The sequence below is a fragment of the Pogona vitticeps genome, chromosome 3 (genome assembly GCF_051106095.1).
Source record: "Pogona vitticeps strain Pit_001003342236 chromosome 3, PviZW2.1, whole genome shotgun sequence".
Classification (NCBI taxonomy): Eukaryota; Metazoa; Chordata; class Lepidosauria; order Squamata; family Agamidae; genus Pogona; species Pogona vitticeps.
The window spans coordinates 236,247,376-236,261,727 of record NC_135785.1 but is presented as its reverse complement, the minus strand read 5'-3'; the positions used below and the strand labels follow the sequence as shown (position 1 = coordinate 236,261,727).

At 40.9% G+C, this 14,352-nt stretch overlaps 1 protein-coding gene across 3 annotated transcripts in view; it reads left to right on the top strand.

Annotated features, from left to right (window-relative positions):
* B4GALT4 (beta-1,4-galactosyltransferase 4) overlaps positions 1-14,352 on the top strand; it is a 52,082-nt gene that overhangs the window by 13,901 nt on the left and 23,829 nt on the right. The window contains exons 2-3 of one of the 3 annotated variants that reach the window (XM_020783835.3): positions 9,258-9,443; positions 12,242-12,708. In XM_020783835.3, coding sequence (XP_020639494.3) covers positions 12,438-12,708 — 271 coding nt within the window. In that variant the 5' untranslated portion in view covers positions 9,258-9,443; positions 12,242-12,437. Of the gene's footprint in view, positions 1-9,257; positions 9,444-9,696; positions 9,816-12,241; positions 12,709-14,352 lie in introns of those variants that run through there. The other 2 variants (XM_078389975.1, XM_020783836.3) reach the window with 2 other exon arrangements.

Here is a 14,352-nt window from a genome sequence, read left to right as displayed (position 1 = left end):
TTAGACCACTAAAAATCATACAGTCTGCTAGCTTTACTGGATCAAAGTCCAGTTCCTCCAATACGTACCAGTGTCTTGTTGATAATACAGAGAATTTAAGAGCCTGAGACCCCCTGCATTGTATTGTGTGAACACGGCTCTCTTCATTTTTTGGAAGTATTTAATTACACTATATATTAAAGAGAAGAAAGAAAAACAAAGAATCTACCAGCACTTAAAAGGCTAGGGAAAAAAATCCATACCACAGACTTTTGTAAACTACAGTCTATTTAATCTGATGCAAGAAGGCATTATCCCACTTGGTGTTACTACACTTTATTATATATTTGTGGTTGATAAATTGTAATCGGTGGGTTCAGATGGAACTGAAATGTGACAAGTGCAAGCACTGATAATTATTCATTGCTTAACAGAGCATAGTAACAAACATGGGTAGTAACACCAACATCCTTGTATTAATCAGCTGTTTAACATACACAGTGTGATCTTTGTTTCTGTTGAGGGCACAGGACACATAATTGAACTACTTCATGAGTTCTTACTCACCTGTTTCAGCTGTAATTGGTTTTTGAAGTCCGTTGTTGAAGAATGTTGTTGTTATATATTGTTAGTTTGCCTCAGACTTATGCTGACCCGATGAATCTCCAAAATGCCCTGTCCTCAACAGCCCTGCTCAATTCTTGTAAAGCAAAGGTTGCAGCCTCCTTTAGGGAGTCAATGCATCTCATATTTTGTCTTCCGCTTTCTGGTGCCTTCTACCCTTCCCAGCATTATTATCTTTGCCAGCTCTACCTCTTCCTTTTTGGAATCAAGCTTGAACATCAGGTATTTCTCACTTCATATAAGACAAAAGGCTTTCTTGCAACACCTTGGGCATCACTTTGCTTGCATGGGAAATTAGAGAAATTGTCCTATAGTTATTGAATTCCTTGGCATCTCCTTTCTTGGAGATTGGAATGCATATTGAACATTTCCCATCTGTGCGCCTTTGTCTTGTTTTCCATATTTGTTGCCATATTCTTGTTAGTATTTGGATAGATTCAGTCTCTGTGGATTGAAATAGTTCTACAGTATTGATATTCCACCTACTCCTGTTCTCAGTGATTTTACAGTAGCGTTCACTTCACTTCCTATAACTGCAGGTTATTCATCATAGTATTCCTCTTCAAAGGCTACCTTACATTCAAAAAGCTACTAAGAGCCTGGCTATTTAGACAGGCCTTCCCAGAATAAACTACACTCTGATACAATAGTGTCCAATAATATAACTTCAATTATACTGCCATGCTCCATGTTTTTATTTTCTTCAGTGCTTTTAATTTATTGTACAGTGGTGCCTTGCAGAACGAGCGCCCCGTAGAGCGATGAATTCGCTCTACGGTGACGCTTTTGCGATCGCTAATGCGATCGCAGAGTGATGCCCCCAATGGGCGAAAATCGCACAGCGAAGGGCGGTAAGCGGTTCGCTTACCGACCTTCACTTTGTGACCCGCCAATCAGCTGTTCCGCGGCTTCAAAATGGCCACCGGAACAGCCGAAATGGCTGTGCGCAGCGTTTTCGCGCCCTCCCCTCACTTACCAAGGGTGCGAAAACGCTGCAGCTGGCCATTTCGGCTGTTCCGGCGGCCATTTTGGACCCGCCGGACAGCTGATCGCAGCCATTTTCGCGCCCTCGTTCAGCGAGGGGAGGGCGCGAAAATGGCTGCCAGCCATAGGGAAGCATAGCTGAACGGTGAGTATTCGGCCCAATTGGAACGCATTAAACCATGTTTAATGCGTTCCAATGGGTTTTTTCTTAACGCTCAGCGATGTTTCACACAGCGAGGGTTAATCCGGGATGGATTCACCTCGCTGTGCGAGGCACCACTGTATTATAATTTTATCCTCACTTCACTTTATGATTTTTGATTTTTACCCCATGTATTAATGTCACTATTTGCTATTTTGTTACCCTGTTGTTTTTTTGTTACTTGTTGTAAACTGCCCAGAGTGGCTTTGGCTGCCAGATGGGCAGTATATCAATCAGTCAATCAATCAATCAATCAATCAATCAGTCAGTCAGTCAGTCAGTCAATCAGTCAATCAGTGAATCAATCAATCAATCAATCAATCAAACAAACAAACAAACAAACAAACAAACAAATGTTAAAAGTCATAAACAGAATGCTCTGGGAGAATGAAGTTTTTTTCCTCAGTGGCTTTTCAGTTTTGTCATTTCTGATGTCAGGTTTGTGTCCATTTATTCTTTTGTGCAAAGTCTTTCATGTTTGTTCTGTGTTGTAGGCAATTGTACATAAATGGAAATGAGGGCATATATCAGATTAGGAAGATATGAACTCCAGATGCTGTAGATAACACTGGATTATAGTTCATTTGTATATCATAAAATGTTGAAACATTCATGGCAGATGTCTGGAATGTAGTTGAAGTGTGGGCAAATGACTGCACATAACCTCAAAATAAGTAGGATATAGTAGGATGTGAAAATGTTAGTTTCTGGACTGTGAGTTCCACAATGTCTCAGCCAGCATGGCCACTGGAGGTGGCGGCACAGACACACTGGGAGATGTAGTGCAATTGCACTTGTACAAAAATATATGTCCGGGTTTGTACACACTTGTGCATGCACCAAGTTGGATAGGAAAAAGGTACATGTTCGAAATTCTAGTTGTATGCATCCTGTTGTAACCCAGTTGTTCCAATTCAGACTAGATTATACAATCTGTTAAATCTGTTGATTGGTTTTGGTGGAAAACTGTGCCTGTGCCACAGAGTGTTTTTTGTACTGTTTTCTTTTTTTAAAAAAATATTTTTATTTATTTATTTATAACTATAACAAAAAAATCATATACATAAAACATATACACTTACAACACAATAACAGTGTTCCCCACCACCATATACGGGACCTCTTGCCATATTCTTCTTTTTCTTCTTCTTCTCATTCTTCTTCTTCTATTGTCCTCCTCTCCAGAACTGCATAGATTGTAATTTAAAGATGAAGAAAGGAGAGTTGAAAAAGAATAATTTTTATGTAATATGGGGCAAATTTTTGGAATATGTGTTAATAAGGGGAAAAGGGAGAGCTCCAAATCAAGAATCTATGTACTGTTTTCTTTTTAAATGCTTGCAGTTGGAATTCTTTCGGAAATGCTGAAACACTTGAAATACTTTCAATAAGAGAAGTTTAAGAGGGATAACTCTGTTAGACTGTAGCAAAAACAATGAAAAACTTCATGGTGCTTTATAGATTAGTCAGTTTTATTTAGCATAAGCGTTTGTCGACTTCAGATGACTTCTTCAGGTGCAGGTAGTAGATAAGCCTTATCTCTAGATCCTTCTCTGTCACCCGAGAGCCATTATCTTCAACAACATGGAGTTTGTTTTTTGCACATTTATTTCATGATCAAATTTGACCTCGCAAGACTGGTTTGCTTCTATCTTTTGGTCAATTATGTATAATTGTTTGTGATGTTAGTTAAATTAGTTTAATATTAACTGAGAACACTATGTGCAGTACTTTCTTAAGATTACATACCTTTAGTTTTAATGCAATCTGTAATTATAAACATATTGGCTTCTAATCTATTGCTGATCTCACCCTCCTTATTCAGTACGAAGTTGTTCCTTGTTGTGACTTATGTGTTTCCTCAAAAATAAGACAGGGTCTTTATATTAATTTTTGTTCCAAAAACGCATTCGGACTTATTTTCAGGGTATGTTTTATGTTTTTCATGTATAAGAATCTACATTTGTTCAGATACAGTCATGTCATCTTCTTCTGGTGGCTGCACAATGGTTGGAGGGCGGGGTTTCACTTAACTGGGGCTTATTTTTGGGGTAGGGCTTATATTAAGAGCACCCTGAAAAATCATACTAGGGCTTATTTTCAGGTTAGGTGTTATTTTAGGGGAAACAGGCTAATATCCTGTAGAAAGAATACCAGTGTGTCAAGTCAGCTAGCTGGTATGACTCAGGTGCAATATGCAAATGAGCCAAGTATAAAATGTGATATAAATAGAGGGATAATATTGAATGTTGAGGGGATGGATATGTGGAATTGAAAAATGGCACAGATGTGATACTATGTAATTAGTTGGTTTATTTCAGTGTGTGTCTATATACAGTACCAACATATCCATCCAGCCACTGTTATTGTATGCTTATGAAAAACATTTTTAAAAATGAAGGGAAAAAACCTCCAGAGTTAAAGAGAAATAGAGCATAATAACCATCCACATTTTAGACTAAGATGGGCCACATGTGGCTCTCCAGATGTTGAATCCAGCTCCTGCAAATCCCAGCCATCATAGTCAATAATGACGAATACTGGGTGTTGTAATCAATCAGCATCTGGAGGGCTGCAGTTTGCACAACTGGGTTCTGGACATACAAAGTGGAAATTATGCATGTTTTGAATCCTCCAGATTAACACAACTCTGTCAATGGGAACACAACACAGGACTGATGTTTTAGATGAGGCTTTTCTGTAAGAAGAATTCTGGATTGCCATAAAATGTGAGTTAAAGCCTACCAAGTAAAGCTGAAGGTCCATACAATTACTGTATACTGGAAGACCAGATGTATCCAGGACAGTTGGAAGTTGGGTGTGGAAACAATAGCCTGCTTTCTAAATAATCCTGAACTGATGTTCAGTGATATACTGTCTCTGACGGTTCCTTTTAGCTATGATGATTCAGTTACTGATAGATGAATTTGTGGATGATGGGTCTGATCCTCATAGCCATTAAATGTCATCATATTTTGTGGTAACAAATTCCACAATTTAATAATATATATCTCTAAGAAGTTTGTTTACTGGTTTCGCCTCAGTCTATTGCCAGTGAGTTTCAACTGGTGATCCTGATTTCTAGGATTACAGCAGAAGGTTGCTTTTCCCTTTTCCCTTATAATTTTTAAAACCTCTATCATGACATAGTAATTGCCTTTTTCAAAGCTCCAAAGTGCTATAGCTTTTCCTTGTAGAGACTCCAGCTCATTTTGTTTTACAAAATAATGTTATTGCTTTCTGAAATAGTTTTCTGAGGTTTTGTCTGCCACATCTAACAGAAGTGAGGAACTTCTGATGCACTGATTCCTGGTTGCTCATGTTCCTCAGGTCTGTTATGCAAGGGCTTTTAGTTTTTTAGCACCCTCACAAGTTCAACACGTGTCTACAGTTTTTTTAACTTTAGGCACATATTTAAACATACCAGTTTATGTAGACCTTCGCTGAATAGTCCAACCAAATATCTGTTTCATGGGATGCAAAAATATTGTATATTTATGTGTGTATAGTGTATTTGTGTGTTGTGTATACTGCACTGTTATTGTATACTGCTCTGAAATGTTTGAATCGAAGTGGTCTATACATATTCATTAATAAGTCATTGTAGCTCTTCTCGATATTCCCCTAAATCTTGCTTTAGAGGATTAAAATACCTTTTATTTATTATTTCAAATATTTACACAGCCTTTTCTAAGGTTGTAGGGAATCAAGAGGAGGCTAGACTTTGGTTACACAACTTGACTAAGAGTTCCTTCGTCTGTGGCAATAGTGAATTTATTGTTAGTTCCTTTCATCCAAGTTTAATAAACCTTTGTTCTGCAAGAAGCTCTCGTGTCTCTTCTATGGAGTCCGTTATGGAAGAAATATTTCTTTTGGACCCCAGGGGAACAAGAAGAGACCACAGTCTTCCTAGTGCTTTCCTAAATTTCATTCTAGAGAATTAGGGGACCCTTTAGATTACAGTGGGAAGTTCCAGGGCTGCAAGAGGAAGCAAAATCTTTTTATTTATTACAGTATTTCAAATATTTACATTGTGCCTTTTCTGATACTGTTAAGGTGCTAGGATGATATGTAGTGTACAGAACAAGCAAAAATCTGCAGTAGGCCAATTCTATAATGATTGTGTTTTTATCATGTAATACTGTACACTTCTCCCTTCAGCAGTGTGTTAGGGGTGCAACACCCCCATGTAATTCAAAATCTGTGTATAACTCTTATGCCTCCCCCAAATGTAAGTACTGTCCAAGGCATAAACAGATGATTCACACACACACATACATAGAGAAAAATTCTCTCTTTTGGGGTTCTCTTTCATAACATTGACAATCCTTTCCATACAGTAATGAGCATTAAAGAGGTCCTTAAGGCTCCCTGGAGGCTGAATTAGAGATGTTGTGTTTGGGAGAAAGTAGACCACTTCAATACCTTTGGTGTTGAACACATGGGGTTCTGGGTAGCCAGGGGTACAGTGTGTGTGTGTGTGTGTGTGTGTGTGTGTGTGTGTGTGTGTGTGTGTGTGTGTGTGTGTGTGTGTGTGTGTGTGTGTTTGTTTATTTATTTATTTATTTATTTATTTATTTATTTATTTATTTATTTATTTATTTATTTATTTATTTATTTATTTACTAACTATCCCGTCTATCTGGTCAGTTAAGATCACTCTAGGCGGCTTACAGCAAAAAACACACAGAAATATATATATAAAAACAGTTTCTACATAGCAAAACACATTTCACAAAGATGGGAGCAGACAATGGGAAAAGGAAGGAAAGAAAGCATCAGGAATTGACTGAAGGGAAGGCCTGCCGAAACATTCATGTTTTTAATTGATTTTTAAAAATACCCAGTGAGGGAGCCACGTGAATCTCTGGAGGTAGGTTGTTCCAGAGGTGAGGAGCCACTGCTGAGAAGGCCGGATTTCTTGTCTTTTCCTTCCGGGCCTCCCTCGGCGTTAGGCTGCTCAGCCTCACCTCCTGGCTCACACGAGTGACACAGGTAGATCTTGGTGGGAGTAGGCGTTCCGCCAGATATCGAGGCCCTAAGCCGTTTAGGGCTTTGTACGTAAGCATCAACACTTTGAAGTCAATGCGGATCCGAATGGGCAGCCAATGCAGTGTGGCCAGAGTGGGCAAAATGTGTTGGTATTTTTTCACTCCACTAAGTAATCTGGCCACTGCATTCTGCACCACCTGGAGTTTCCGCAACAGCCTCAAAGGCAGCCCCACGTAGAGCGCATTACAGTGGTCTAATCTTGAGATTACGAGCGCATGCACCAAGGTAGTGAGCGTCCCAACATTGAGATAGGACCACAGCTGGGCTATCCGCTGAAGATGAAAAAAGGCGGTACGGACCACCTACGCCACCTGAGTTTCCATAGTGAGCACCAGGTCCAGATGGATCCCCAAGCTGCAGACCCCATCCTTGGTGGGAAGAGTCACCCCCCCCAAAAGAGAGGGAGTTTCCCAAGCCCCCAACTGTGGGGGCACCCACCCTCAGTACCTCCGTCTTGTCCGGGTTCAGCCTCAGCCCGTTCTCCTGCATACATTGCAGTACAGTCCCCAGGCAGCGCTGGAGGGACAGAACAGCATCTTCTGCGGTTGGTGAAAAGGAGATGTAGAGCTGAGTGTCATCAGCGTACTGATGACACAACGCTCCACACCCCCTAATGACCCCACCCAGCGGCCTCATGTAGATGTTAAACAGCATTGGGGAGATGATCGACCCCTGTGGAACCCCGCAATTGGAACTCCATGGGGCCGAAACACTCTCCCCAAGCTGTACTCTCTGGGACCGGTCCTCCAAGAAGGAACAAAGCCAGGCAAGCGCCGAGCCACCAATTCCCAACTCGGAGAGCCTCCCCAGGAGGATACCGTGGTCGACGGTATCAAAGGCCACCGAGATGTTGAGGAGGACCAACAGAGACGTTTTGCCCCTGTCAGCCTCACTCAATAGGTCATCACACAGGGCGACCAATGCCGTTTCTGTACCATGGCGCGGCCTGAAGCCCGACTGAAATGGATCCAGGGCATCTGTTTCTTCCAAGTGCGCCTGGAGCTGGTCGGCAACTACCCTCTCGACCACCTTGCTTAAGAAAGAAACATTGGCGACGGGCCTATAGTTCCCAGTTTCGTCCGCTGCCAAACTGGGTTTCTTCCTAATGGGCCGAATGAGTGTCTCCTTGAGGGCAGATGGAAATCTGCCCTCAAGGAAAGACCCACTAATTATTACAGTGGCCCATTCCGTTGTTGTAGGCCTGGCTGCTTTGATTAGCCAGGCCGGGCAAGGGTCGAGAGAGGAGGTGGTGGCACAGCAGTGATCAAGTGCCTTGGACACAGAGTCAGGCATGACAGGCAGAAAGGAGTCAAAGGTTACCGGGTAAGATGGAGCGCTGGACATCTCTGCCCAACTCACTGTGTTCAAAAAAGGAGAGAGGTACCGGCGGATGGCCTCCACTTTAGATTTAAAAATGCTGCAAATTTGTCTGGTGAAAAACTAGTATGCAATAAGTATTCATTGAATATTTATTTATTGGAATGTTGATTGAAAAAAAACTGTTTATAACTAAAGCCATGCTGCCCACACCTATGCAGTTCAAGGGGAAGTGTAGTTCAACTGCTTCCTTGGCTATTTTTTTGTCTAGGATGTGTTTATAGAAATGTGTATTACTTGGCATGTGTTTCTGGCAAATTCTATTTTTTCTTTTCCTTTCTTTATTTTCAACTAGTTTGCCTTGCCCAAGTTCTGGTCTTTCATCTTCTCATTTTTTTTGTTGAAAGAAAGCCTTACTTGCCTTTTATGACATGTTCCCTGGCTTTTCTCTTTAAGCACACTCGTGTTTGCCTCTTTCCGGATCTGTGACTTGAATTCTGAGCTTTTGCTGCCATGATTTTCAGCAATAAGCATTTACTCAAGAGTCTTGGAGAGATTAGACCTCACCCCGATTCCCATGTTCAGATCCCTTCCCTTTTAGATAATCTCCTCATTTTTAGAACTTTTCATGAAAGTTAAATGCAACAGTTTTGGTCTTGTGGGGAGCTTTTTGCTTACATAGAGGATGAAATTGATAGAACTGTGGTTGTTGAACATTTTTACTTTGGGAAGTAAAGCAGGATGTTGAAGGTCAATTGTGTACCTTTAGAAGAATCCCCACAAAGATGGAAAGCTGAAGGACAAGAAAGAGATGGATATAATGGCCAGAGTATTCTGAGAGTGACAGTCCAAAAAAGTTGTATTTTCTTTATCTGTATATTTGGGTAAGTTTTAGGTTAGGAAATGATTCTGTTGGACAATGTTTGCATATACATCTGTTAAGTATTCCTCTGCTTTAACTGTACAGCTTTGCTTTGTCCATGTGGGTTCTTCCTTACTAGAAAAGAAGGAAGGGGGTAGGGGGAAATGCCATGCATAGAAAGCCGAGAGGGAGTGGCTTTTAATAGGAAAAGGCTGAAAGTGTTGACTTTTCTTTTAGTGGTTCCTGCAGTTCTGAGCAAACTCCTCCTCCTCCTCCTGAATCTCTGAGAGGCAACAGAGGGCTCTTTATGGTGTGGGATTTCACAACTGAAAAGTGTCCCTCCCACCTGGAAGCGGAGCTGTCTTAGCTGTGATAAGAGCAAAATAGCTTTTACTGCAGGAAGGAGAGCCACGGCAGGATCAAGTAAGTCAAATAGATTCACTTTCTCTTGTATTGAAGAGTTCAGAAAACATGAGCAAGTTGCATCTTTAATTTGGGTGCCTCTTCTTTCATAGAGGTGCTTAAAGAAATGTTCAACAGGCAGCAGAAGGATTTTCAGTATAGAGTATAAGGATCACAGTTGAAACTGTACCGTAAATTCTTGAAAAAACGAGAGGAATTGTTTTCAAAGCGTTAATAGAACTGTGATTTTACTTATTGTTTTGTTCCAGGCTTAGACTATTGGTGTTCCATGTTTTCAGCTGACCTGGCTCTACACGGAGCAGCAGGATTGCTGGGAGGAGCTGGGTTGAGAGATGGTTGAGAATCAGTTCAGTCTGATCCTCCTAGTTGCAGGTGTAAATATTTTATTACCGCTAAGAAGCTGCAAATGCTAAACATACTGGGTTTTCTTTCCTGTTTCCTGAGATAACATAGTGACTCATCACTATTTAATGTGGGGTCAGCCCTTAATACTTAACCTGTGCCTGCCCCCATGTCCTGACCTAACAGAAGGAGGGAGGACTCCCATTTAACATTCTGTTTGGAATTCCCAATATGTGGTCCCATTACATACTATTACTGGGGTTAACTGAACAGGAAATGACTGTTTCACTACGTGATAGTAGAGAATTTCTTTCTTTGCTGCACACTCTGTCTTATGTGTTGCTATGGCTTTCCTGCTAGGCATTATTTACTGACTTCTAAATGCTTAACTGTGCCATCATTCAATTGGTCATTAGTTTTCAGTGGAGCAAAACTCAAGCCATTTCTATTAAATGAATCATTATCTGGCCAAGCCAGTAAAGGCACTTGAAGTCTTATGCTGTAAATGTTTTTCAATACGTACATAAATATGAACAATCTGTACAACTGGGAATACATGATTGCTGTTGTAATAATTGCACTCCAGCAGTGAAAGTGTGTGTGTGTGTGTGTGTCTGTGTCTGTGTGTGTAAGCAACACTTCAAAATACCCTATATTTAAATTATAGCCGCTGCTTGCTTTGTGGTCTCATTATTGTAATTGTAACACTGATCTGGCAATATTACAGAACCTTATCACCGTAAGATTGATTTTTCTTGATGTCATGTGTACTATTTCATTATAAGCACTAGAAAGATAACACAGGTTACAGCTGCAAAGCAACTCAGCATTAATACATGCCTCACCCTACTTAATACTGTCATGTTTACAGTACTTTAGTCTTGAACTTTGGATAGCTTGCAGTTTTCCTGTAACACCATGCATTCAAGTGCCTGTCTACACTTGTGCACATTGATCAGTGTGCAAAAATAAATACTGAGTTGGTTCTCATGTAACATGAAACTATGATTTGGCACTAACAAGCTCTTTAGGCTCTTCTTCAGTCTTGCACTCTGCTTGTTTGTTTTGTTATAGACTTACGGAGGACTGCATTTTGCTATTGCAACCAAACTTACAGATATCAAATAACGATTTCCTTTTATAATGATAGCATGACAATGTTGTTTGGCTCTACTGCCTGGTTTGTACGGAACCCCAGGGGGCTGCAGTGTCCTCACAGAGGGTCTGCAAACCTTGAAGAAATTTTGTGAACTTTTGCTGGAAAGAAAGAGAGGGGGGGGGAAGAAAGAATAGGAAATGTAGAGCAAAATCTTAATTTGAAGACTTTTCATGAGAAGCTTTAAATAAATATTTGATGCACTTTAGGATTTTGAATCTTGCATTAAGTCTTGGTGGACCACAGTAACTAAAGATATTTTAAAGGTGGGCTGTGATAAAGTAAAAGTTAAGAACTGCTGCTCTACTGCAACACAGTAACTTAACTAAACAAGTGAAAGGTCTGAGGGGAGGAGGAGGAAACTTTTGTGACACATTATGATCAAAATGTGAGCCTCTATCAAAGCAATAAAGTAATTATTATGTTTTACTGAATGTTTCAAACCCTACTACATATTTGATGATGTATTTTTTTTACTTGTGATGTCTATTTCCACTTTTTCACATGTTTTATTTTTCTTACTTGCTGCTAGATTATATATTCAAGTACACTTTGTTTGGACTCTTTAGATCAGTGGTCTCCACAGTTTGGCCCATGGGCCACATCCAGCCCTACTGGCCTTTTTTATCTGGCCCGTGTGTGCAGGCGGGTGGCCAGCCAGGAGTGCATCTGTGCATGCATGTGTGGGAGTGGGTGGGAGTGTATGTGGGTATAAGCACGTTTGTGCAGGCAGGCGGAAATGCGTGGGAGTGCAGGCGGGCGGGAGTACGCTTGCGTATTCCTTCAGCCCTTGAAAATATCAAGAACATATTATGTGGCCATCCATGTGAAAAGTTTGGAGACCCCTGCTTTAGATCAGTGGTTCTTAACCTTTGTTACTCGGATGCTTTTGAACTGCAACTCCCAGAAACCCCAGTCAGCACAGCTAGTGGTGAAGGCTTCTGGGAGTTGCAGTCCAAACCTCCTGAGTAACTCAAGGTTAAGAACCAGTGCTTTAGATGATCAAAAATGAGGCTTTTAAATGGAGATGCCAGGGATGTAACCCAGGACCCTCTAAGCTATCACTTAGCTGTGGGTCCTCCTAATGTTAGAGAAGCAACTGTGAAATTAAGGTTATTTCTATACAAATCTGAGAGTTTTGTTTCTTTTTTTATGGACCAAAGAGGAGGATCTTTTCCTCCAGCAGTTCATTTTTCTGTCAAATGCACACTCTTTACTCAATACCTGTTCTTAGTGAATATTGTGTGTGGATTGGTTTGAATGGAAGAGAAATGACTTATTTTTGCCTTATTCTGAACAGGTCATCCCTTGTAATGTCTGTCTTTCAACTCTTGCTGAGCTAGAAGGACATGAATTCGGAAGTTGGAGATTCGTCAGAATGCAGCAGCCCAGAACTCTTCCTTTCAGTGTGATGTCCTTGCTCTCCTTGAAGGGTGCTACAACAGGGATACATTGGAGACACTATCGAGGGAAAAACTTATAAACGCGACAGGGCCATGGGCATGGGCTATGCCAGCCTTCATGTCTCCTACAAGCTCAAGCTCTTGATGCTCTTCACCTTGTGTGTCTTATTGGTGGGTTGGGCCACCTCAACTTACTTAGTGGATGCTGTGCATGAAGCCCCCAAAACAAAAAGCATAGTGGAGAGCGTCAGGAAACCAACCACTGCTGCAGAGGAACAAAGGGAAAACCCAAAGAGGAATGCTGTGCCTACTCTGAAGCTGCCTGTTGTGAAGCCTCCATGCCCCTCGCTGTCTCCCTATCTGCGTAAGTCAGTTTAGGCTTTCCAGTTCCTTAAGAAAAATCACGTTCTCAGCAGCTCAAACTGAGAAACTCAAGGAGTAAGAAAAAGGCCTCTTTTAAGTGGAGTTTATTTTCTGCACATGAGTGAGATTTCGTCTATCTTGTGAAAGTCAACCTGCTGCTTCCTTATTCTTTCTCTGCTTGTGGTTTAATGTTCCTGTGTCTGACATAAGTTATTTTGGCTCCATTCATAAATCTGATTCATTTGTTGCAAAGCTGGTGGGAAGAGCTTGTGCTGTTCTTATGAATGGCAATGGTGGCATGAAAAGATCAGATCACTTGGAAAGTTGCCATGTCTGTGTTGCACCCTGTGGGGTAGAAGCCAACAGCATTGGCACAAACCTCCTGGTTTGACGTTTGTGGCTGTCTCCCATCGTTTTGTTAACAGATGTTGCCATAGTTAGATTCAGCCACCAGAAAGTTACTCCAATAGTGATATACAAATATGGGCTGGAATCCTGCTAGCATTCGCATCAGGTTTGGGTAAGTTGCTGTGCCTAATAGCAGAAAATCGACAAGGCACCAGGACATGTCACTTGCACAGTCAGGTGGGGGCGGGGCAAGGGGTCAATGTGTAGCCAGCATGATTAACTTGTAAACTGCCAAGAGAGTGCTTGAAGCACTATCGGGTGGTATATAAGCAGCACACTTTTTTTTAAAGAATGTGAACACCAGTATGATTTTGCCTCTGATTGCAACACATTGTTTTAAACTTCGTATGCTCTCTTTGGTCTTTTGCCTTTGCAGCTGTCAACAGTTATGAGTTTTGGAGTTAGCTTATTTCTTTGTTACACTTGTATCCCACTTTACTTTCAGTCAGCTTGAAGCCCACTGATAACCAAGGAAAATTTACAGATGCATAAGTGAATCTGTTTTAGGTGGTATGTACGTAATGTGGTTTATTAGTAAATGCCAATGTTCATGACTGTCCTCTTTTTTTTCTTGCTGTATCCTCACAACAGACTGATAGATGGTGATTGGCCCAAGGTCCTCAAGTCTTAAGACTAACTGTCTAAGCACTACATACCCCACTAATGTTCATGTTGTTAATCTTAAAACCAGCTTGTAAGTTAAATTTGACTGTGGATCTGGGAGCTACTTTGCACACAGACTAAATAAACAGACAATTCCCAGTTATATAGCTTGCAACCCAAAATAAACTTGCTTAGTAATAACCATGGAAAAAATATACATATGTAAATGCTTCGCTTTTAAATGGTGTCAGGACTTGGGAGTCGTCACATACACAACATGGTTTATTAATAAATTACATACACTGTACAGCATCCAAAATATAATGTGTGCATTATCCAAAAGAATGATACAAAAATATTGAGGGTATATCATGAACAAGATTGTGTTGTGCCCAATGCTACATAGGCTGGCTGTTCTCTGAGGCATGGTGAGGAATTAAACTCTCAATCTGTAGCTCTGCAACCAGATGTTAACTCACTTAGCAGCTACATATTAAGAGTCAGCCCTTTTTATTTTTATTTTTGTGTAAATCATTGTAACTGTAGAGTGGCAGAGCTGCAAGGGACCCTATGGGATCACAAAGCCAGCCCCTGCCAAAGAGGCACAGTGCAGAATTGGAACTTCTAACCTCTG